Source organism: Ambystoma mexicanum, chromosome 10 (assembly GCF_040938575.1).
Source record: "Ambystoma mexicanum isolate Mex_15411 chromosome 10, UKY_AmexF1_1, whole genome shotgun sequence".
Lineage (NCBI taxonomy): Eukaryota > Metazoa > Chordata > Amphibia > Caudata > Ambystomatidae > Ambystoma > Ambystoma mexicanum.
The window spans coordinates 1,461,956,619-1,461,982,884 of NC_090932.1; the positions used below are offsets into that span (position 1 = coordinate 1,461,956,619).

The 26,266-nt window shown below is 45.2% G+C and overlaps 1 protein-coding gene across 2 annotated transcripts in view; it reads right to left on the minus strand.

The window, feature by feature from the left end:
• CCDC63 (coiled-coil domain containing 63) overlaps positions 1-26,266 on the minus strand; it is a 680,572-nt gene that overhangs the window by 198,897 nt on the left and 455,409 nt on the right. For both annotated transcript variants that reach the window (XM_069619536.1, XM_069619535.1), the window contains 2 exons: positions 9,781-9,855; positions 6,539-6,731 (listed from right to left, as the gene is read on the minus strand). In XM_069619536.1, the coding sequence (XP_069475637.1) occupies positions 6,539-6,731; positions 9,781-9,855 (268 nt within the window). The remainder of the gene's footprint in view (positions 1-6,538; positions 6,732-9,780; positions 9,856-26,266) is intronic.

Sequence of the window (26,266 nt, forward strand, 5' to 3'; positions counted from 1 at the left end):
TGTTATATCCGGATTGCGAACAGCTTTTGTTTGTTGTGGAAGCAGATGCCGCTAATGTTACAATGGGTGTTATATAATCCCACAGGCACCTTGAAGCAGTCTAGTTAAATTTTGTGGTATATTTTTCTAAAAGGTTTTCATCTGCAGAAGTTAACTAGGCCATAACCGATCGAGAACGCTTTGCAATCAAGACTTATTTTGAAGAATGTAGGCATTATTTGCTTGGAGCATTATTCGCAGTATTCTTTTGGCGGGTACAGATGTAGCAGATCCTCCCTCCCTTGAATCCCCAATGACAACTTGGGAAGTGCCATACAGAAATACCTTGGGAGAGGTGGAAGATCCACAAACACTTTAGGGGCAGCCTTTGGGGACAATGGTGCCACAGCTTTGGATGTATGTTGGTGAGCTTTCTCAAGATTGCAGCTTCCTTAAAAAGGATTAGAGCATGTGCAGACCAATGTGATGAGCCCCTGACAAATGGCTGGAAATGGTGGGATGGATCAGGGAATCTTCTCCACACTGACCCTGGGCCCACCAATGTGCAGTGGGCATTACCACCAGACTGCCATGGTCATGACACCCTCCACCCCATCACAGCGAGAGCCAGGCAGGGGATGGGGACAGTACTCAACCTCATGCGATCGTAACCTCACACAAGTGGACAAAAAAGTAACTACATTTTACTCTTCACCAGAAACATACCTCTCTAACTCTCCTCCAAGCTCAGGGCATTCCTGATTAGAGCAAATGATTTTCCCTAGATGGATATGCGATTGCCCTCTACATTTCTTTTCCCTCTGTTTCTCTAAAACCCATGCACTGGTTATGACACAGGGCTTGGAGGGCCCAAAGCACTCCCATTCATATGTTTCTTTTAACAGTGGAGTAATCATCAGAATAGCATCAGATTTATACAAATATTTCAATTCACCCTAAAGAAGAGTTCTTCAATTTGTCTTTGTGGTAGGACATGTTGTAATAAATATCTCCAACTCTGTTATCATTTTTATATCGCGGATGCGTTTCTGTTGTTACACTGTATCAAAATTACTTTGCTACAGGAAATACATTTTCACACATCAGTCCAATCTGGTGATTAGTTCAGGATATAAAAACAGAATATGCATGGTAGTGTACCTTTACCTTATGTGATCACAGTCACATCCTATTTCCAACCTATTAGTACGGTATTGTTGATGCTTATACGTGTGCTCCAGCGTGGGTATACAGTGAAATCATCCTTTCAAGTCCATCTGACAACAATTTTCTCATAGCAACTACATAGGCCCTGATTTACAAGTTCAGCATTATTTATACCACCAAACAGAATAACTGTTAATGTACGTAGTATGCATTCAGTAACTTGAAGGGTCTGCGTGATTCTGGGACATGCGGATACACTTCCATCATTCCCCATTTTAGACTCCACAGTACTACATGGGTAAATGCCACATAACTGCATACAGCAACGCTTTTGTGTGGCAATGACTACCACCACACAAAAGTGGGCAGAATTAATGTGTGTTGGCAACAAAACCTGTAGTTTGGCAGAGCCCTAAAACATACTGTATTTCCAAATGCCACCATTTTTATCATTACTGTGTCAGGGTCCAACAGGGAAGGTACACCTAGAGACAGGCGAGAATGGTCTACAGAGTGTGAGGGTGCTCTATTCACAAGAGATTTTGATGGTATAGTAGGAGTGGTAAGAGTAAGTATGATAGCAAATAGTTTTTATCTTAACCATGTTTCCTTCAGCAAACTGGAGCTATCCCTTTCCAAGATGGTGGACACCCTCTTCAAAACTGATTGGAAGAAAGGCAGTGGTGAGGTAGCATAGTATCTTGAGAATTCCCTTCTGAACAAGAGTACCAACAGCAACCCCCTAAATATTTTTCAGCCTTGTTGGGCATCATCAGTGAGATGGAGCTGTGTCTCTCTGAGCACAGTGAGCAAGGGGTCCACGTCTGGATGACCCTGGGAAACTTAGGGTGACCTGACCTAAGGCCCTTGAAATAATCAAAATGTAGCCATAGGTGCCCCTCTGCGAGAACGAACATGGCCCATTCACCTGTTCTTTGGGAAGGTACCCACTCAAGAGTCTGCAGCCACACTTTAGGTCACTGTACGTTTCACAAGTGGGAAATATCCCTTCTGAACAAGAGTACCAACAGCAACCCCATCCACGTGTATCACACTAAGTTACCTGGGCACAGCTCCACCTCACTGATGAGGCCCAATAAGGCTGAAACATGGGTCTGGGGTTACTGTTGGTACTCTTGTTCAAAGAAGGTTTGCCTGGCATTTGGTACATGACTGCCCTTGTGGGCGGGACAAAGACTGATATTAAAATGGATATTCCTCCTTTGCGAAAAGTACAGTGAGCAAAAAGTGATGGCTGTGGACTCTCAAAGGGGGAAAAAACACAGAACAGGTTATCATGTCATGTTCTTTCTAGAGAGGGGCGCCTGCTACCTTTTTTGTGCATAGAATATAGTTATTAGGACAAACAGAGAAAGTTGGTTTAAAAGTTTGTTGAATATTGTAAGGAAGGCATGGTCGCAAACAGTAAGACAGACACAAGTGATCACAGTTCAAGGGTGTTTATTGATCTTCAACTGGGTTTGAAAAACACCTATCTAATCCTAAATCTAAAGATGGGAGCAAGCTACGACCATCAAATAATAATAACGCAGTCCTAGTGGCATCTTGTCAAAATGAAAGGGCCAATACTAATAAATGTATTGCCAATCCTTACTTCTAAATACAAATAGAGTGGGAAACAATGTTATGCAAAAAAAAGTGTCCAAGAAATGATATGTCAGGATATTCAAGTGGTTGGCTTCCCTTCCGCACGTTTTCAGCATGGGACAAGGTGGCACACTCAAGTTTAGCACAGTCTCTGGCTTCTCTAGAATGAGAATGCAGTTCACATCTCAGTATCAGGGCTTTCTGTGTCACAGTCTCTTTGCCATTCAAGGTCTCTTACTTCAGAAGGCCTGATACGACAAACAAACATTAAAAAGTTCCTTTCTCCTCAGGATTCTCACATACAACTTGTTGGGTGATTTTCAATTCACCCTTGGCCCCCTTCTGCCAGGCTCGGACCAACTTTAACACAACATTTTCAATTGTTCTCCCTCTACCGGGCTCAGACCAGATTCATGTATTTTTCCAAACTTTCTCTATTTCATCAACACTGAAGACTTTGAACTATGCGCTGGATTTCACATTTATTCGTTCACTTTCAAATTATCTCCCTCTGCCGGGCTGGGAACAAATGTATCTACTTTTGTTACTCAGCTGGATACCTTACAGAGTCCTTCGATTGAGCACCCACGTGGTGACGGATCACTCTGTCAAAGGTATTGTAGCTTGTTTTAAAGTTCAATCACTCATCAGCAGTTTCTTTTTACTTGCGTCTCTTATCACATGCATTTAAACAATGTTCATTCCAGCGTTCGCCCTACAATATTGCCGTTTGCGACATTGGCTTCAACAAAGACTGGTTTTGTATCGGTCTCCGAAACTCACCGGCAGTGTTGATTTCACTGATGCTGTTTTGTTCTTGGAGCCAAGGACAGTACCACAGTGGCTGGTGATTCTCCCCGCCTTGATTATTGACGTGGGAGTGCCCGGGTATCTCTGGTACACAATGCAGGATTCTTCAGCATGTTTTCCTAGTATTTAGTTTTCCAATCTTGAGGACTCATGAAACCAATGGTTCCTTGTCGAAAAGTTGAAGGGTGCTTCCCTCCTTGTGATCCCTTTCTGTTGCGCTGTCTTTCTTCTCTTGTTAAACTGCCATCTTGGAACTGCTGTTTCCTTGTGTGTTTTGCCTTGCTCAGAATGTGCTCTCGTGCTCTGCCTTTAAACTGTGTGGGGAAGTGTAATGGAAGTCAGGTGCGAGTGATTGTCGATAATTGCCTGACCTCGCCAGACCATGATAGTGGGACATGTCTGGTACACGGCTCGGGTGATAGTCTGTTTTTCTTTAGAGCGGGCTGTCAGTGAGAACGTGTTTGTGTTGTTAAAGGGGGGGGCACAGTTCCGAAATATCCTACCGGGTAGGATGGGGTAAAGGTGTTACAAGGAAGGGGAAACTGTGTCTCACCATACGGTGTCCCACTCCCTCTCCCCGAAGACCCCTCACCCAGGTGATCACCCCACACTGGTCCACCCCAACGAGCTAGATCCAAAAGTGATGGCCATGTCCTAGCCGCCTGGATGACAGATCCCTGGGGACTAGTCGGTGAAACACCTTCTGGTTTCTCACAATGTCCGGCAACCTATCACATTACATTACTGTAAAGGTTTAAAGTATGTTTTAAGAATCCTTATGGCTTAGCAGACTGAGTGTTAGGTTCAAGCGAAATCCTTTATTTGCGCATGAGGCAGTTCTCAGGAGTGCATGCGGTTGCAAACTAAAACAAACCTTGTAGGTATGCGCGCTAGAGGAGTAAACCCTCCAGCATGAGGCGTGCATGATGTAGCAAGGAGCTTACATCGGTTTTGTAAATCACGTCCTTGACAACAGGAGCTGTGCGGGTACGCAGTGATTATTTTCAGTGATTTGAAGATTAGATATGGAAAGTGAAGCACGTGGGTGTGCTGTGACAAGCTGGGAAGGTGAAGCACGCAGAAGCATGAATCATCCTTGCACAGTAGTTAGCACAGGAGTGTGGTCCATCAATTGCACAACGAGACGCGTTGGAGAGTGGTTAATCTTCAAAAGAAAGAAACTATAGGGTCAGAGAGACTATTGAGGATAAAACAGACATTTTAGCAACACTCAGAAAACACTGTAAATAGTAAATGAACACAAAAGGACTAACCCTAATTCATGTGCAGTAAAACGATTCAAAATTATTTAGATCCCTGAGAGAAAGCCGAAAAGTCAGATTTTATGCTCCTCCACTTCAGATTTAGACTTCCAGCTCTAAAAGGAGGCAACCAGGTAAAAGGGAAGATAAAGTAGGGAGCATGACATATTAACTGGGACGAAAGAGAAGGAGGTCCTTCCTAACAATGTTTCTTGTGCTTGTTTGGAGTTCCAGGCTGGGTCAGGGTCTATAAAACCCTGAGTGCAGCAAAGTGAGATCCTGTAGTTTGTTTTTTATCCACTTCCCCTTTCCCCCCAGAAGTGTCAAGTGTGCAGTTGATATTCTGACTCCTCAGACAAGACAGTTTTGAAGGGGTTAGTGGGGTCATCTTCAACCTCTGCAGGACTGGTACACTGAAACCACATATACCACCAAACCTGTAGTCAAACCCATAATGTTGCTTATTCTTAACATTACAATTTAAATGTGCAACGATTTAATCTAAAATATAAATGAGGGATTAGTTGAGCAGGCTTGGCCTTGGAAGGGAAAAGAAGGGCAAAGAAAGGGCTCAGTGATGAAGGAGAGATGGTACTAGCTGTCAATGTGGTCGCACAAAGGGGCACATGAGATTTGCAGATTATTGCAATTGGAGGTGTGAGATAGAAGAGGTGGAAGAAAACAGCAGGTAAGGTGAAAGGAGATTGAGACAGTGATGAGGGGGAGGTGTGTATGGGGCTATGCCTTCCTCATCCTGTCCTCCCCCTGTGTTGTGCTGCAAGAGAATCCACTTATAAAAGCAAGTGGACCGGAGTTTTAAATAGATATATTATTACCTCACAATGCAGTTGGTGTTTAGGTATGGTTTAACTGTTAACACGTATACGTTATAATGTTCTATAGATGTTATTGTAAAGATGAAATGGCATAGAACCACTCCATGAGATCGATAACAGCATGATCCGAAGACAGTGATCTATGTATCAAGCTAAACATTATGCATTGTAATATGATCTGAATCTGTAGCAGGTGATTCCCTCTTTTTTAGTGTATTGTTAATGATACTAAACTGTGCAGTTTGTGCATCTGAGATTGCATTGTTAACAGTATAGCATGTTCTATCTACATCCTGAAATATAGGGCTGCAATCCACCACCAGACTGAGACTGGCCTACAGAGTAATACAGCAATGCCCTAAGTACCAGTCCATGATTCTAGTATGGGCCAGTTTTTGCTGGCCAGAATGTGCCACCTTTTTGGCCAGGTAGGACCATTTTCATAAGTTACAACACTAGTTTTAACCAATCTTACTAAGCAAATATGCTTTTATATGCATTATTTGCAACATATTTTACCAGAAATGCCCCCTTGTGTAGCGCTCAACAGTTGTTCTGAAAAGTAACAAATTGTAATGTGTGCTTGTGGACCACTTTTTCATTGGCGCCTGGGATGATTTTATGTTAAAGTCTGAACCTGTACCCAGCCATGGAGGCTCTTAGGCACCTGCTTAAAGATTGCCTCCTGAAGGGGTCTGCAACCTTTGGCTCTCAAAATATATAGAACTACAACTGCCATCAGCCCTAGGCAGCTTAGGCAATGGTGAGGGATAATGGGAGTTGTAGTCCAAAACATCTGAGGAGACGCGGGTTGGAGACTCCTGGCCTACACATACTTTTTTGTCTCTTGTTCCAAAAGAGAGAGCAAATACTCACTAAAATATAGCATCATGTTGGCGTGCGTGATGCCTTCGGTTCCCCCCAGTAACTCTTCAATGACTTTTGGGTCGCATTCTATGGTTTTGAAGAGGTGCTCAATAGAAAGCATGAGCTGATCCAGACCCTTGCTGCTCTCCTTGTATTCTCGCTCATAGTGGTGAACTTCTTCCATAGACTTCTGCAGCTTGTCCTAACCAGGATAAGATAAACGTGAAAATGTAACTCGGTGACATTAAACTTGTGAAAGTGTTCACCTATGTAATCAACCTGACTAGTCAACATTTTCTTTATGCTTTACGCTTTTTGCCTGAGGTGGGATGAGCCCAAGAGACAAGAAAACACACATAGGGATGAATGGACTTTCTTGAGGCCATGTTTCCTACCCCTTAGAAATGTCTTTAAGTAGCATTCCATTCTGTCGTTCTGCAGCTTGTCTGAGCCATTACAGAAGGGACCTTTCAGAATGGGATCTGCAAATAGGTCTTGGCATCTGCTCTAAAGGAAGTGGAAATCCCCATCCGCTATGCTTCATCCCCTCAATGTAAAAAAGCCTTAGAACTTTGCTATCTTTTTTCACTTCATATACCTATTGATTCCTGTTCATGAATTTCCTTGCTGACTGTAGCAGGCTTTGGTTGAAGAACCAATCGCCTCACTGGATGCATTTGTCCTGTATTGTTCCTGCTTTCTGCAGAAGGTCCTGTTTAGCACCATTTGACACACTGGCCCTCATTAGGACTCCGGCGCTAAACCATGTTGCTATTAGCACCATGGTCCATGCCGGAGTCCGCCATGGAGAAAGGGGGAATTACCTCCCCATTCCAAGGTTGGCGGGGTGGTAATTCCCCCTTTCTACATGGCCCTTCCCCATTCCCATTTTTGCCCCATAGGGCTCAATGGGAATGGGGAAGGCGGCAATTACGGTACCGCAAATTGCGGTACCGTAATTGCCATCAAGGTCCATTTGCGGGTCCCTACTTTAACGGCTGGTCCAGACCAGCCGTTAAGGTCGGGAGCCACAAAGGGACCTCGTAGTAAGGCGTTAAGGGGTTAACGGCGCCGCAGCCTTTTACGGCGCCGTTAACCCCTTAACGTCGGGGTCGTAATGACCCCCATTCTGCGTTATGGCAGCTTGGAGGAGGCACATCAGACTTGTCATGCATCACACATCTTGAATGACACTCACACATTGTAATGCCGCATTCCAGCAATCCAAGAGACGCTGGAGCATTAGCAATACACTGCCTTCGTGTACTGCTCAAACTAAGGGGCATTAGTTACCCCTTTATTCACCCTCGGGTCCTTTCAAACCCCTTACCTACAACCAGAGGGTTTCCCTGTGTTCGCCTCTTTCTCAGCAAAACACCTGCTCTCTGGCATCCTCCATATTGGGCCTCATTAGGACCCAGGCGGATTTCGCGGTGCTAAATGCACCGCGAAGCACGGCGGAAAGCCGTCGATAGCGCCATGGGGGTTGGCGGATTTACCGCCCCATTCCGACCTCGGCGGAGCGGTAAATCCCCAATCCCCATTCTGCCCTTCCCCATTCCCATTCTTGCCCCATAGGGTATAATGGGAGTGGGGAAGGAGTTAATTACGCCACCGTAAAATACGGTGGCGTAATTAACAACGAGGTCCCGTAGCGCCATGGTTTTCTCCGCCTGGTAAAACCAGGCGGAGAAAACCTCCATGGCGCTACGGGAACTCGTAGTATGGCGGAGAGGTACGCCATGCACTACGCTGGCGTAAAACCCTCTCCGCCAGGGTCCTAATGAGGCCCATTGTGTTCACCTGTCAGTGCTACTTCCCAAGCCCCTTTAAGTATCATTCAATACAGATAGTACTGCAGGCCAACTCACTGCAATTGCAGGCATTTACAACATTACTGGGGAGGTTTGGGTTATAATGTTCAGAGTCAAGTTGTATATAGTTTCTTCTTATCTCTCTCTCTCTGAAATGACCTGATGCCTGGGGATTGTTCAGGGATCGGGAGCCAAGTCTCAGCAAGACCTCCATTGTTCTGAACTGCTGACATGCTTTGCAGTTACTGCCAAAATATTCAGGCACAACTTTGTCAGATACACTAAGCAGTGTTCTAGATAATTCACCCACCAGCCCCTATTTCCTATCCGCCAGTGCATCTGGCAATTAAGCAAATGGCACTGGAGCATGGTATAAATCCCAATAACATACAACTTAGCCTGGTCTCGTTGCATCAAATGGTATACAACGCCCTACAGTGCATGTCCATTGAACGCATGTTTCGCATATCAGATACAGAGAACACAGACGGTGTAAACTTTTGAGCCTCATTTCCTTAATACCCAACATTGACCAAGGTTTAGAACACACCTAAAGGTTAACTTTGGATGGAGTCAGAGGAGCAAAGGATACAGGAGGGAGGAATAACTCGCCCTATAGCAGTGGTCTTAACATTTGGTTCTCCAGATGTTTTGCACTACAACCACTATCAGCTCTAGCCAGAATAGTGAATTGTGAGGGATCAAGTACATTGGTGCAGTAAAACATGGTGGTAACTTGGCAGTAAGGATTTTCCTCCATCAAAAGGATGGAGGAAAATCTGCTGACTTGCGGGTAAAAAAATCTGAAAAATAGGGGGAATTTCCGCTGATGGAAATCCCCATGGGGTCTTATGGACTCCAAAACATGGGCACTAAAACCACCTAGCATCACTTGTAACCCGCCAGAATACTGCCAAAATTGTAATGAGGCCCATAGTTTTTGGAGAGCAGTAGGTTGCAGAACACTGCCCCAGGGCAATATTTATATGGCAATATCCATACTAGTCTACTAATATGATATTGTCAAGCGGCTGCCAATCCTAGCATATTTGAGAAAGGTGCCAGTTTAACATGGAAAACTGTCTGGAGACAACTGGATAGGGGACTTCCTGTCTGATAATCGTGACCAACATCCAATTGCGGTAGTACCTTTTTCCTCATAGTGCTCGTGCCATGGGAAGTCATTCCTTGAGAAGAAGGACATGTTTCCTCATAACCACCCAGGCTGAGCCCCGAGTTCATGTACTGTCTGCTAAACAACAGCAAAGCATATCAGCATTGGGGAGGAACAGGAGCCTACTACTCTGGTTGGGGGTCCATTAGATGTACCAGACTGCAGTCAGAACTCTAATCTCCCAGTTTATGTTCTAGTCATGCTTAAGTCCTAAAACATGATTTTGCCACAGAGAAATCTAAAGACTTTAAGAAGCCTCTTACCTCCAGAACCTTAAGGCCGGCAAGCGTATCTACATTTGTTTGTCGCTGATCAGACTGCAGGTTAGTAAGTTCATTCTGCAATGGACACAAACATTCACAATGTAACCATATTGCTGCATATTTAGTAGAGACGAGCATAGGATGAAACTGCACTGTAAGTATATGTAACTAGTGTACATTGAAAAAACCTGGTGATCCCAACTTTGATAAAGAACATTTCAAAGAATTCAATAGCAGGAAGAAAATCCAGGAAGTATTGAATTGGGTCATGCTTCCCAAGGGAGGCCTGCACACGGAGCGGAACTGCAACTGCAAACAGAAAATGGCAGGTTGATTAATGCAGATATCGGGCTTCATTACAGGGTTGGTGGTAACCCGCCGGTGCTACTGGTGGGTTGTCGCCGACCTCGTAACACTGTTTCTGCCCGCTGATATCCCAGTGCCACCGGGACATTACAGGTCCTGGCGGCCCAGGATGTCGGGCGGTGGGAAATGTAAGTCCCCATTCCCACGGGAATGGGGGCACAGAAGCACCGGCACCATTGCTAACTTGTGCAGCTCACAAGGCTCACAATTTAAATCCACAGACAATAGCCCTCATTACGGTCCAGAAAGGGTGCTGGATGCTGGTATGTTGCTACCAGCACCCTACTGTGCAGCTCTCCTCTTTGGCCTCCCTGCCTCTCATTTTGCCCCCCTCAAATCCCTCTACCATTCTGCAAACGGCACTCTCTGCTGCCTCTCTCCTCATGACTCCATCTCCTCTTCACGTTCCTCACTTGGTTGGCTTTCCTTTCACTCTCAACTCAAATTCAACTTCCTCTGTCTTGTCTTTTAATCTCTTCATGATCTTGCCCCTCCCTACCTTTCCTCCCTCCTCTCTTTCCACTCTCCCCTGAACCCCCTCTGTTCTGCTGACCTCTTCCTACTCTCTGTCCCACCCGCACCTTGTGCCCCTTCTCGCTTCTGATCCTTTCAGCTTCTTGCCCCACTACACTGGAACTCTTTACCTCTCCCTATCCGCTCCATCTCCTCATACTCTTCTTTCTGCTCCTTCTTAAAATCCCACCTTCTTCAATCTCCCTCCTGACAGCCCTTTACTTCTTCCTCACCTGCTTCTCCCCTACACTGGTTTTTAACCTAATGATCTCTGCAAATTGTTCTGCATACTGTTCTTGTTTATTTGACTCATGACTTGTATTGTATTGCTTCTAATGATTTTGTGTTGTTTTTTGTAAAGCGCTTTGGCGAAAAGCGCTATACAAAATGTAGTAAATACAAATACACCTTTGAGAGGGTGCACAGGGCCGCTATACCCAAACCTGCACCCGGGGATCGCCCACGCACACCGACGCACCATTACAATACCTCTATGAAACTTTCAGCACAAACTGGCAATATTGAAAGCATACCGGACAGTTGGGGCCATACTGTTGGAAGGTACAACCATCCGCATCTTCAATGACTATTCTCTGGGGGTCTCCAAATTATTGGAAGCGTTGAAGGCTATGGAATACAAGCATTATCTTAAATTGAAGTGCAGTGCTCGTCACTCGGGAAACACCATCACCCCCTCGTACATACAGCTACAATGCAATGCACAAGAACATTCAATGGTGTTTTCCTCGATGAGACACTGGTATGCGGGGGGGGGGGGCAGGGCTGGGGCCATTTGGCCTTACCCAGTAGCGCCTTTGCATGGGCTTTGCCTACTCTTATAGAATGTATTGGAGTTATAATTTCAAGCTCCAATGTTTGTGTTCTTGTTGTTTGGAAGGTTATGAATGGATTAAGGGAACGTTTGTCATTCAACAGTGTTTGTTGCTGGAACTGACGAGACTCTCTGTCTCTCTCTCTCTTTCTCTCTCTGTCCTAGGGGGAGCAACGTCATTTTTCCACCAGAAGGGGGTCCTTGCGCTAGTCTTACTCTGATTGCTGAGAAATGACCTCACATATCTGTATTTCCCTTAATATTCAAACAACACCGGCTGCTGAATCTTCTGCGCGATCTGCAGGGGGATATCGTTTTCCTGCAGGAAACACACATAGATGCAAGGGAGTCGGCCCAATTGTTTAGAGGCTGGGTGGGTCTGCTGTTCCATCCCCATCACACGGGAAGTACACCAATGAGTCCCCTTTCAGTTCTGGCCACTGATTCCGTCAAAGAGGGGAGGTTTGTGCTCCTGCAAGGTCTTCTTTTCAGCAGCAAACCACCTTGGTTAATATTTATGGCCACACATCCGACACCCCCAGGTTTTATGTACACCTAGTTACCACATGCGCGCCACACATGAGTCGAATCACACTAACGGAGTGGGGTGACCTCAATGTAGCCTTAGTAGCAGAAGTCAATAGGTTTAACCCTGCAAGGCGAATAGTGGGCCCCTCCCTAGGAAGGTACATACGCGTCGCTCCCTAATGTAGACCTCAGAATGGTCGATGTTTCGAGGCAGCTACATGGTAACAAAAGGGACTACACATTCTACTCCAACCACCATCAATGCTAGCCCGACTGGATTACTGCTTACTTCTGAGCACCATGATGCACATGGTGGAGACATGTTCGATTCTCCCCATGACAATCTCTGATAATGATCCCCTGCTTGTGCGAATTGCTCTCCCGAACACACCACACACTGCTCCCACATGGAGACTGAATACAATGGTGCTACAGTACACTGACATGATAAAGCTTCTGGCTCAGGATTCTGGCACATTTTGGCAAGACAATGAAAGGATACAACACACTGAGATGCTGGGACCCCTTCAAGGCATTTCTCAGAGGGCACTTTATCTAACGATGGGCTTACAAGAAAAGGGTTTGGGCGGAGATGGAAGCTCAATTGACCTTAGAGCTGCAGAAGGCTGATCACACCCATAAGGCTGATAGAGAACCCCAAGTATACTCCTGCATGCTCAAATTCTGAGCCGACATCACACATAACCATGCTGAATGCCTAAAAATCCTTCTCCAAGTGGACGCTCGATCTCTACGCTGCAGGGGACAGGCCCCTCCGCATTGATGACTCTCGCCCTAAAGGACAGACAGGGGGGACAACTGATCACATCAATCAAGGGTGCTGGGGGTGAGGTCCTAATGGAGGACCAAGCTATAAACGTGCACTTTGCAGCTTATTATCGCGATAGGTACGCAGCTCTGCCGGAGAGGGACAAAACCAGATCATAGTCTTTCTCGATGAGATATCTCTCGCCACACTTGCGCAGGAAGACCTACCCCTCCTGAATGTTCCTGTGGAGGATGAAGAGGTTCTCATAGCCATACTGGGACTAGCCTCGGGTAGGCTGGTGGCGCCGGACAGTGTTCCAATAGATGTTTATAAGCTAATGCTGGATATGCTAACTATGCATGTGGGGCAGATGTTTCAGGAGGCCATGAAATCCCTCCACCTCCCAGTTACTTTGCTGAGGGCCAATATCATGGTTTTCCACAAGAAGGGTCATGACCCTATGCTCTGTGGCCCCTATCACCCAATTTTGCGTATAAATGCGGATGCTAAAGTACTAGTGAAATGTCTAGCAGGTTGGCTCGAGCATCTGTTTCCCCGGCTTATCCACCAGGATCAAACCGGTTTTATTTTGAATCGTCTCTCCTCCGACAACTTGCTCCACCTACTGTACATCCTGGAGGGTGACTATCACCCAGATGATGTGATCCTATCACTTGATGCCGAGAGGGCAATCGACAAAGTGCGCTGGGACTACATGTATGCAATGCTCCACAAATTTGGTTTCGCACAGTATTTCTTGGATATGGTGCAGCTTTTCTGTGAAGCCGCTTGCGTCTCAGTGGTCACCAACAGTATCACAACCGACCCCTTCCCAATACACACTGAAACTCGCCAAGAGTGCCCCCACAACCCTTTTTATTTATGCTTGCATTTGAGCCTCTGGCTGCCAAACCGATGAGGGATATCAGATGGTCAGTCATCGTTGAGGGAACTGAAGAGCATAACGTTTCGAGCACCTTGAGGCCCATTGTTGTTTGGCGTAATACAAAAATATGGTAGCTAGATAGATGTATGCTGAAGACATACTGTTCTGCACGAATATGGCTACATAACCGGCTACAGTGTAAACTGGAATAAGTCTGAGGTCATGCCATTACGGCAGGCATTACCTGAGTTTTGATCAGCCCTGACACTCGAACCTTAGCCGACATAAATTACACATCTACGTTAGCTGGAATCAAGCAGGACATGATCTCCTGGAACGCATCACTGCTATCACTCACAGGAAGAATTAATGCCCTAAAGATGAACTCACTGCCCATGCTAATTTACCTAGCTTTTATGCTCCCGATGCCACCCTCAGAGCAATGTACATGGACTTTGACAAGCATGTAATGAAGTTTATATGAAAGGGTAGGGGAGCAAGACTCAAGAGGATGGTTTTGCAAGCCACCGAAGCTGACAGGGGGCTTGCGCTGCCCTCTTGGAGGACATACTTTGTCAGCCCAGATTGGATGGGCCAAGCGCTGGCTCAACACAGGGATCACTACCAGCGGGCGTGCAGTGGAGCTACAAGCGCTCCACCCCCTGGCTCTCAGAGAGGTCCTGGCTATCCAGCCGAAGTAACGTCCTAAAAAAATGTCACAGCACCCCACACTTGGCCCTACACTCACACAGTGGCACAAGATGTGTCAGATGTCTGGGACAGACACACAAACTACCCCGACATGGATCTCGCTGCGTGCCCTCATGACATATGGCGCTCAAGATTTGTCCCACACACAACAGTAAAACCAATGTCAAGATTTTCGAATAAGGGACCTTTTTCAGCCTGTCACCTTCTCTGACGCCAGAAGCAGACTAGGACTAGCTAATTATGACTGGTTGAGATGGAAGGCTATACACTCAATCATCAATACATACACTACCAGGGACCCCACGGAATATCCCAAGATTAAAATGTTTTTTACTCTTAGTCTTCAAAATGATTACAGAAGGAGCATGGCTGGGCAGACGTGGGTGTGGCAGTTAATTTCTGCGATGTCTATGATTTTTTTGCCAGTATCCTATAAAACTCTTGCAACCTGAAGCACACGGAGATACAGTTCAAAATGATCCACAGGGCTTATTATACCCCATCCATGTTATGTAGCATTGGTATTGCCTCGACTGCGGAATGTTGCCGGGGGTGTGGTATAGTGGGGCGCAGGGGTCATCTGCTCTAGCTATTTCAAAACGGACTCCGTTCTGGGCGGGTGTATCTCAATATCTCCAGGATTTGGGACTTGCAAGGAATCACTGTCGAGGTAACCCGACATCCATATTATTTAGGATGGGCATTGAAGACGGGCACCCTGATGCAATGGCCCTCAGATGGATCCACATAGTTCTCTTCACCAGCGGATAGGCCATTCTCTTGGACTGGAAGAGCACACATCCGCCGTCTCAACAGAAATGGCGGACACGCCTCTCCAAAGTTGGTGCTGCTGAGCGTGCATGTTTTCCGCAGAACCACAGGCCCAATGCGGGCTGACACATTTTGGGCGCTTGCCGACACTGTTATTTAGACTGTACGCCCCTGGACACTGAGAGGACTATGCTTTTGAATGTCCACTAATCTCGTGTATATCTATGACACCTAGTTGGGGTTAGGGTGGGGTGGTCTCAGGGGCACGGTGGGGAGTTAGTTTTGGTTCATTTTGTTGCTGAGTGCTCGATATAGATACTATCTGGAATTGTGCTAAATGTTTTCCATGCGCCTTAGAGCACTTGCTCACGTTCCTAGATGCACTGTGTGCTTCTATTGTAACCTAAATGCAATAAAAAGATTGAATCAAAAGAAAATGTTTATTTAAGCAGAGCTCGACCCCCATTATTAACCAATACCACACTCAATTAATCCATGCGTCTGCCTAAGAGGGTGGAGGGCAGTTACTGGTTGATATGGCATTTAGAATATGCCATTATGATCATACGCATCCCGGCAAGCCATCTGGGAGGAAAGGGCCTCTTTGGGCAAATCAAGCAGCTGCTTGTAGGGAGTGTAAGACACCAACAGAAAAACACAACTACAATCCAGGCCACCCTCTGAATCTAATGGGCACCAGGCTCCTTGACGACCAATAGCCCCATGCACTGCCTCAGGGCCTACCATGCACTTTGGGACTGTATTTCTGCAACTAGGCAATCCCCTGTCTCCTTGCACTTACTTAGAGCCGACCTCCCCGGGGGGCACTCACTTGAGATCTTCTTACTGCACTCTCCCCCTGGCACTTCTCCTCTCCCTTTCCCCAGGCAGAGTTGAGAGTAAATCTCTCTCCTTGGCTGGTGCCTCCCTCTGGAACAGCCTCCCTGCCTCTTGCAAACTTGAGGAGGACCACCTAAGGTTCCGGAAGCAACTCAAGACCTTCCTTTTTGCTTCTGATTTTTCTCTCTCTCTCCCCTGCTGATGTACTTGTCTGTTGCGCTAACTAGTTACCTGGCCACCCTCTGAACCTAATGGGCTCCAGGCTCCCTGACGAACAATACCCCATGCACTGCCTCAGGGCCTAACGTGCACTTAGAGACTGTATCTCTGCAACCCAGCAATCCCCTGTCTCCTTGCACTTACTTAGAGCCGACTTCTCCGGGCCACACTTACTTGAGCTCTTCTTACTGCACTCTCCCCCTTGCACTTCTCCTCTCCCTTTCCCCTGCATTTGCACGATCTTAATGGCAAAAGGCCTAGTAAGATTGTTTGTTTTGTCCGCCCTTTGTCTACCCTTCCTTGTCTTAGCGCGCCTAGAAACACTTGTGTACAGGTGCGTTATAAATGACATGTTATATCATGTCATATCATACTTTCATGTAATAACAATGTTCACAAGCAACAACCAAAGTTGAAATGCATTTTGATAGGTTTGAGTGCCACCATGGTTAAGAAGGTAGCCCAGTATGTGTGCACTTGTTGCGTAAAACTGTATTCATTTATGCGGTGCCATAGAACCTAATCCTGGAAAGACCAGCTCAGTCTTTTCTCTCTCTGGGGTGATATTTGTAAATAAATGCAGTTGATAGTAACACGTACATAAACATAGGATGAGTACGGTGAAGAGTTAATTACTATTCCCAATAAGGAGCATAATGTGTGAGTCAGAAGAGGTGGTCAAATTACAGGGAGCGTGACACCAAAGTGCAGAGTATCCTGGGTGCACCTCCTGACAGTACAGTGATCCTGGGCAGATCTTCGCCATTGATTCTGTAGTACTAGTATCTTTGGTGAAAAGGTTTGCCTCTTCAATTCTATTTGTACTCCTTAGCCCTTTGCTGCTCTTTAACCTCATCTAGACCATTTGAGTAGAAGGGGTCCTAGAGATGACCAAGCCAGATGTCAAAGGCCTCTCAAATCTTGATGTCATGAATATCAAGCAATCTGTGAGTCTGTGGCAAACAATGACTATGGACATGTGACTTCTCACAACGTTTTTGTTGTTGGGTGCATTCAAATCTTCAAAATTGCAACAATTGGAACTCGCCGATCTGGACTGCCATAAATGATGGAAAAATAAAACTACACTCATGCTCTTTTTTGCATAATACACTTCTAGAAAATGTTTTACAAACATTGTCAGTTAGGTTTAGTATGTGCTTCACCTCACTGAGGAGGCCCAACAAGGCGAAACACTGGTCTGGGTTCGCCGATGGTGCTCTTGTTCAGAGGAGAATTCGCGTAGCATTTCGGTGCTGGACTACGCTTGTGGGTGGGACAAAGACTGATATGCAAATGGTTGTTTCTCCTCTGTGAAGGGTGCAGTGAGCTAAAATGTGGTTGTAGGCCATCAGAGTAGAATAAATGCCATATAACAGGGTATTTGACCCATGTCCGTTCACAGTAGCGGGACTTTTTTGTACTTTTGTAAGATTTGAAGTTTCACCCTAAGTAACCCAGGTTAATTCAGGCGTGGACCCCTTGCTCGCTGTGCCTTAGAGTGGCTCAGGTTCACCTCACTGAGGACCATCAAGGCTGAAACACGTGTCTGGGGTTGCTGATGGTACTCTTGTTCAGAGGAGAATTGCCTAGCATTTCGGTGCCGGACTGCCCATGTGGGCGGGACAAAGACTGATATGCAAATGGTTGTTTCTCCTCTGTGAAGGGTGTAGTGAGCTAAAACGTGGTTGTAGACCATCCTGAGTAGTAGGAATTCTATAGAACAGGGTATGTGACCTATGTTGGTTCTCAGTAGAGGGACTCCCACACTCCTTTGTACTTTCCACAACAGGTCTATAAAACATTAATTATTTCAGTTTATGGATGTCAAACAATCACAAATAATTGAATCTTGCAGTTTGACAAGAACTGAGAAATAAAGTAGTCAAGGGCCAAAGCTGTATACTAGGCTCAAATCCCAGCTTCAGCACTTAATACAAGTGTGTGATCCTGGCCACCATGTTTAGTCTCAGTGTCTAACCTGTCTTGTCATGAATTCCAGTCCTTAAATTTTTCAACATTTCAGTCGGTCACTTAGAGTGATTTAGTTCTCAGGGTAAGCTCCTCAAACCTGCCTCACTCCTGGATTTACTGGCTGTAGTGTTGCTTCATAAACTATTTTAGTGACCATTCCTTTTTTGCACACCACAGATTAATTTGTTTTGTGGCTCACTCATAGCAACAGCACTTGAAAACCATTGCCTTTTTTAATGTTTAACTATGTTCAGGGCCATCCCCCTTCCTGGCAACTTTCAAACAGTTTCCACTCCCGATGGTATGTGTACCTTCCAATCTGCTTCCTTTGCCCATGCATGAGCACTTTTCCACTCTATAAGGGCACTAATCTGTGTTCTGCATCTATGCTGGGTTGTGTGACCCTTTCTCATGTGACTTCTGATCTGTGTCCTGCATGTACACTATCACTTGAACACCTTCCTTGTGGCTTCTATTGTTGAAATGAGTCCTGTACCTAAGCTAGAAAAAAACTTCCAGTGGACTACTGATGTTGCCTCTCAAATGGCATTCGTTTATTATTCTATTTATAGCAAAGATTATGATCACTGCATTGAGGGTATTGAGCTATGGATTGGGATTGGCATATGGGGGAGCGGGAGGCGGACATCGGTTCTTGAGTACCTTTTTATTTTGTTTGGAGAGGAGCCCCAAATGCATCTGTACCAAAATCCCTTAAGATGGCCTTAAACAAACAGGTTATTTTGTAGTATTTCCTCTGCATAATGGATATTTCCATTTCTCTGTTTCCTGTTTCTCATGTTGTTAAAGGTCTCCAGAAGGGAATAGATAAAAGGAGGAGGTAGAGGCAGTTTTCTACACCCTTCTCAAATAAAAATAATGTCTGTGTTGAGTGTGACCTGAAAATAGTGGACTAAGAGGGGGAACAACTCTGGGCAAGCACCCTTTCTCAGCTATGAATATACATAAACAAATATATATATATATATATATATATATAGAGAGAGAGAGAGAGAGAGAGAGAGAGAGAGAGAGAGAGAGAGAGAGAATACAAAACTTAGGAATACACCTAATAAAACCCTCATAATACATCTAGTTTGGGTTCTTGTAAACATAAAATGAAACAGACTCCTTGGGCCTCATTACGACTCTGTCGTTTTTTTAACGCCACCCGGAAATGAGGAATTACCGGGATATGCCGACCCCGGCAGACCCGTTAATTCCGTCATTGCCGGGTGCCGGTACCTGTCAGTAACCCTTAGGATTGGTTCGTCGGATGCACTGGCACCATTTACAACGGTGCTGGTGCATCCGACATGCTGTGCTTGCGGGTGCCTGTCTGCCCGCCAGGTCCGACCTGCCGGGCAGACAGGCACCGGCAAGCATAACTCGTAGTATGGCGGTCTGGATGTAACGGCGCCAGCAAGCTTACCGGTGCCGTTGTATCCGGATCGCCAGGGTCGTAATGAGGCCCCCTGAGTCTCCTGCTGGTATCGCCACTGGTCCAGTGCAGGAAATAGTAAGGGGGCATAAAAACCGGGCTTCACAAAACCCTGTGACAGCCCTGTATATTTCCATGGCGTGGCCAGCAGTGATGAGGAGAGAAATGTGTCAGGTATGGGCTGAGAGGCAGGAAATCCACTTTACACACAATCAGGTCCGCTAAACACTAGTGGAGGTTATTCGACCCAGGAGGAGATTGAATGTGTGTTGGGACTTTTATGAGTGTTGATATATTAATTTCCTTAACTGACATTTATAGGGGAATGGGAAAACCACATTCCAAGTTGGAGAAGCATCAGCTCAGGAATGATTGGAGGAAGGGCAGCTGTGACACTACTTAGAACTTTCGACAGGGTTCTAAACTGCCTTTCATCAGAGATTTTGTTAAGAGAGTTCACAGCAATTAAAGTTCCAAGAAAAAATAACAATTTCAGAGGGGTTCCACTCGAAAACAAAGATAAGTGTTAAAAGATCACAGCGACTAGAATAGGAATGTGATTTTATTGAATGAGAAGAACTTTATTGAATGAGAAGAACCTTTGAAAGTGTAAATAGTTTATTTATAGCATACCCTGTTGGAGTCAGCAGCGAGTTAGAGAACTGAACCATTAGAAGCCAAATATATATGTAGAACTTCTTGAATATATACAGGCCAAAGGAAGTGTTTCCTTTCTTCACGCGTATTGAGTTAAATGCGCAATCGCCTCGGTTAAGGAGCTCAGCACGAAACTAGGCTAAAGAAAACAAGTGTTGTTAAGAGCGCATAGCAACAAAGAGTGTGGAGTACGCTGTGATGGTTGAGTGCATCAGACGGCAATGCGCGGAAACGCATTGCCTGCAGAAGTGAAGAAGTGTATAATGGAGATAAAAGGAGTAATTAAAAAGAAATGGAAAAGAGAACTTTTAAATGTTAACTTTGTTATATGTATAAAGAAAGAAACAAAAGACAGTAGTACTGGAAAAATACCAATACATGTGAAAGCACAAAATTCACAGCATTTTAAAGCACACAGTGAGAAGTGAACAGAACCATAGTACAGATTAGCAATTGTAGAAGAAAAGTTAATTAAGATTCAGTCTCCCAGACATAAAGGGAGGCAATCGGTAAAGCCAGAGAACAGAAAGAAAAGAAAAGACTATAGTAATATCATACACAAACATTAATGAGTGTGTGTTTGTGTTGTTTTAGATTCCACTAATTGAGCAACTAAGGCCACAAGAATCCAAGATCTAAGAGCAGAGACTAGGAGAGAAAATGGCAGAGATCTGCAGTTTGTTTTGTTGTCCCATTTCCCTTTCCCTTGAGGAGTGTCTAGTCGGTTGTAGATGTATATCCTCTGACTGGACAGGTCTGGCAGGGTAAGTGGGTATATTGCCAATCCCCACATGACAGGTAAACTAGGACCTCACAGTAGGAAAGGGCCACAATATTAATACTGCTTGGATTGAGATGGAGTTCAACCGAGAGATTACCTTGGGTGAGCTAGGGAAAATGTGAGGTGAGATGAGGAAGGAGTTAAAAGCTTCTCATAGGGAAGCTATGATTCTTAATTCGAGGAACTTAGTTTACCAGTATTAGAATTACAAAACCCAGGAGGTCAAACGTCTTAAAGTATTGGTCCTGACAGGGACTCACCTGAGTTATATCAGGAATCTGGGGTTGGAGTTAGTAGTAAGGTTGGAGAAGAAGTACGAATAGTAAATCAATTCACTTTTGGTGGCTTGCATCTATTGTACTTTTTTTCTTCCTACAAAACTGATTGTTGGCCTTTCACCCACACCGTTGGCCTTTTACCCAAATCTTCCCAGAAAGTGTGCTGTGTAATGCACCATTTTAACCCATTATTCAAAACATTTACTCTGGGGAGGTTAGAAGAATCCCCCCGGCACCCCCACAACCCATTTTCGTTAGTTTGGGCTCCCTTGCTCTGCTCAGTCGCAATCACATATTTGTGGCAAATATCTACACTGTCCAAAAAAACAACTCACCAGCCACCACTGGTGGCTGGTACATTTGTGGACCAGGCACCACCCCCATCTCTCTATGTTACGTTGAAGATTTAAGCGTTGACTGAAAAACATATTTACTTCTTTCAATTGCAGTAGTGCATGCCCCTGCAGCAGCATAATCATCATGGACATTGCGCACACGTGGTGGTCTGAACCGGCCCAGGGTGTGGTGTGCCCTGTCCTTTGTTAAGGAGCTTGGGGGGGGCTCACAGCATGGCTCGCAGGGGTGCTGCCAAATGTTGTGCTATGCCATTGGGCACCACTGGGTCTGACAAAGGGGTAGTGTGCAGTGCGCGCCTTGAAATCTGCCAGTGAGTCCCCAGGGGAGAAGCAACTCGTGGGTGGTTTCAATAACTGTGTGATGCAATTAATTCATGTTTGCAGCAATGACATTACATTAAATGGTGTTTGTTTTAAAGTCCTCTGGCACTCAGTTTTACGCTAAGATAATAAAAACCATGGGGGGTCTTGGGTATATTGAAAGAACCTTTCCTGGGTATTATACTCAAGCAAAGATAACATTATCAGGTGTACTCACCTCTGTGCACACAGACCAGTCTAATAGGTTTCTTCTATAGCAGTGGTAGCTGAATCATAAATACATTTGTAACCAGGGAATTTTGTTACTACTAACTCCTGGTCAGTGGTTTAATTTTCAGGCCTTGTTCATGCAGCATTTGCCTCCTGGTTAAATAGCAGTGCAGCCTCCCCAGGTCAGTGCTTTTTTGGCTTGTTTAACACAGCAATGCCACAGATAACACGTACTTCTGTGTCCATTGATCTGTAGATGTTTCATACACTGGCTGTAGCCTGCGTTACAGATTTTGGTTAACCTATTGGAAATACTGCATTATGTATGTTTTACATATAGACCCCACGTTGAGTCTGGAAAATGGCATTGCCCAAATGTGTAATCATGGACGAATCACGCCTCCCTCTGTGCCTCAGTTCTTATACCTGGCTGAAATGAGAGCACCTGGAAACATTGGTGCTAGATGCATCAAAAATGCAGAAAGCCACTTGACATCACTTCCTGTGATGTCACTTGGGACAGGGTCAAATTACATCACTTCCTGTGATGTCATCAGGGGGTCAAGGGTCGTGTGATGTAACTTCCGCTACCCCTGGCATTTTGGTGAAATGACGTCTCTGTGGTGAGGATAAGCAGATGTGGAATGTGTGAGTGAGTATCTGGCATGTTGTTTTTGCATTTGTGGTCTGAGGTGGTGGCTAGTCTCTAGGTATTCTTTTAGTTTATGATTCTTCATTGGCACCTGTTTCCAACCACTGCCCGGCTGGTACATGGGCAAAACCAAAAGGTGATGGCTGGATGGTTTTGAATGAATTATAACCACGGGCACAGCTCTGGGCAATACTCCAGAACATTGGTTTAAGCCTGCCATGCCATTATAGAAGGGGGAAGACCATATGCAAATCAGGCTTGCTCACACCCCAAAAGGGGCAGCCCAGCCCAAACTGCTACCCCTTGAGCACAAGATCACAAACATCCCCAGGCATGTTTCGGCCTCATTGGAGTCATCAGTGAGGAGTAGCTTGTGTCTCTAGGTCCAACTGGCTTACCACATGTCTGACATACCCGCCCCACTTGGGGTGACTTAAGCAAAACCAAAAGCTGATAGCTGGAAGTTTCTGAATCAATCATAACCATGGGCACAGATCTGGACCACCCTTCAGACCACTGTATTTCAGCCTGCCAAGCCATTACAGAAGGGGAAAAACCATATGCAAATCAGCCTTGGTCCCACCACCAAGAAGTTGGGGCTGGACTGCCCATTTTGGACCACACGTTTAACAGGTGATCCAGTCACACTTCACATTGATAAGTCTGTATCCCCTATAGCTCAACTCCATCGCCGTGTTTCCATACATCTTCAGGCCCAAGTTGAAAGTGAAATTAACAACTTGCTCTAAAGTGACATCATCGAACTAGCTTCTGGCCTGACTCCCTGCGTCTCACATATAGTAACAGTGCCCCATAATAACTCCTTTGATGATATACGCGTCTGTGTAGAGATGAGATAAGCTAACAAGACAATAGAAAGAGAAAGGCACCCAGGCATGCACTTATATGATACGATAAACTTACTCAACGGTGCACAGATATTTTTGAAACTTAATCTCAACAAAGGATACCAGCAAACAGAGCCTGCTTTAACTACAATTATGATATTGTAATATTTGGAACGACTCTAGAACAGCACGAACAAGCTATATCACAAGCATGTGCAGCTCTGACGTCAACAGGTCTAAAACCCAACATTGACAAGAGGAAGTTTCACAAAAGACACATGATATTCTTTGGGCACATATTCTCTCAAAAGGATATGAGGCCTGACCCCAGTAAGGGGAAAGCAATTTCAGAAATTCCTGCTCCCAAAGACATCAGTGATGTTCAGCCGCTTCTGGGCATGGCCACTTACTATAGTCAGTAAATCAAAGATTTCGCTACTGCAAGTACGCCATTATGAGAACTTACAAAGCAAGGAGTAACTTTCCTGCGGTCACCACAATGTGAGACAACATTCCAACATATAAAGCAAGATATTGCCTCGGCTGACCACAAGGCATACTTTGATCCATCGCTGCATACTGAGGTGACAGTAGACAAGAACCGAGTTGGATTGGGTGCCATACTTGCTCAGCATAAGCCAGATAGAGAATCAAAGCAACATATAATTGCTTATGCTAGCAAGAGTCTCACTAATACGGAACAGGCTTATTCTAAACCAGAATGAGATGGGCTGGTTGTAGTATGGGCCTGTGAACATTTCCACATGTTTCTCATTGGGAAACCATTCATGATAGTCACAGACCGTCAAGCTCTGATGACCTTGTATGGGAGCCCACGATGCAAGATGCCCCCTTGAATCCAAGGATGGAGCCTACGCCTGCAAGAGTATGGTTTGTGCATTGTTCATAAGCTGGGAAAGGAATTCAAGCCAGCTGGTTTATTTTCCAGACATCCGATACAAATTGCAATACCCTTGCCCCCGATTGCAGAGCTGCCTGCTGGACTGATCACCATCTCCCTTATTGTAGAACATATAAATAAAGATGTGACGCTATGCAAAGTAAATGAGCTCATTGCATTCAGGAGATGGCATCTCATCACACCAGATACACTTTTCTGGGGAAGAGACTCCACTAGATGAACTGTAAGCATTTAAGCAGGTCAAGGAAGAATTATCTGAATGGGAGTAAACATGAGGGGTTTGTGCATGGTCATTGACATGGCCGGCCCTGCAACAGCACATTGTTGATATTGCTCATGAAAGGCATAGAGGCTAGTAGCCACAAAGTGCTGAATTAGAGACTCAATGTGGTTCCCTGGACTCGATACTATAATTGAACACACTTTAAAGTAATGCCATTTATGTCAATGCACCATCAGACCTGAGAAGTATGAAGCATTGCAAATGTCAAAGCTACCGGAGAATGTGTGGAATGACCTTACAGTTTATTTTTGTGGCCCTCTCCAGGATGGAAAGACTCTCCAGGATGGAAAGTACTTATTAGTGCTGATGGATGTATATTCCAGATTTCCCACTGTATAATTAACTTCGTCAACATATGTAGCTTCTGTCATTCCTGCACTACACAATATATTTTTAGCCTGGAGAATACCACCAGTTTCAAGTCAGACAATGGACCTCCTTTCAGTTGACATGAGATCGTCCAGTTCAGATGGTATATCTCTACCGTGCCGCAGGCGAATAGCATGGTTGAGAGGTTTATGGTCAGTCTCAAAAGGTTAATTCAACAATGTGACCAAAGTTTGATGTCACTGAACCAAGCGTTGTGTAATGTGCTTAGAGATTAACGAAACTCGCCTCACAGCATGACTGGCAAGTGTCCTGCAGAACTGATGCTAGGCGGCAAGATATGGACGAGACTACCACACCTGCCAGTCAGAAAACGTCATGCTCATCAGGCAGTCATGAAAAATGATTGCAGCCGGAAAGAAAAGATGAAGCTATAATCATATCAGAAAAGACAGGCGAAGTTGTCCCCATTACAAATGGTAGATACTGTACTGGTTCGTCAGCATCAGGATTGTTAGTTGGAATCTGCATTTGACTCCCATAAAGATCATGTATATGAAAGGATCAATGGTCACGGTGAGAACTGCTGATCGCGTTGTTACACGAAATGTGTTACATTTTAAGAAATATCTGGAAAGTGGAACTGGAAGAAGACCACGAGAGCCCGAATTGGAGGGAGAGATGACAGACGAAGAAGACATCTCACCCAGCATTGACCGATGCTTAGTCCAGACCAGTAAGAATAATCTGAAAGCCCACATGCCTTCCTGAAGGGATATAAAGATGGCCAGTACAGACTTCCTGAAGGTACTTTATTAATCGGGGGAGATATCCTGTCCCCTCACAAAGGGTTAACTGTGTTAAAATAGTATGGCATACACATGTAGCTTTCTTACGCATCCAATTGGAAGTGAGGAGTGGAAGCAGAAGAGAAGAGAAAGCGATGAGCGCTTGGTAGTTCACGCTATGCCCTTAACTGAATAAAGAAGGCCATATTTATC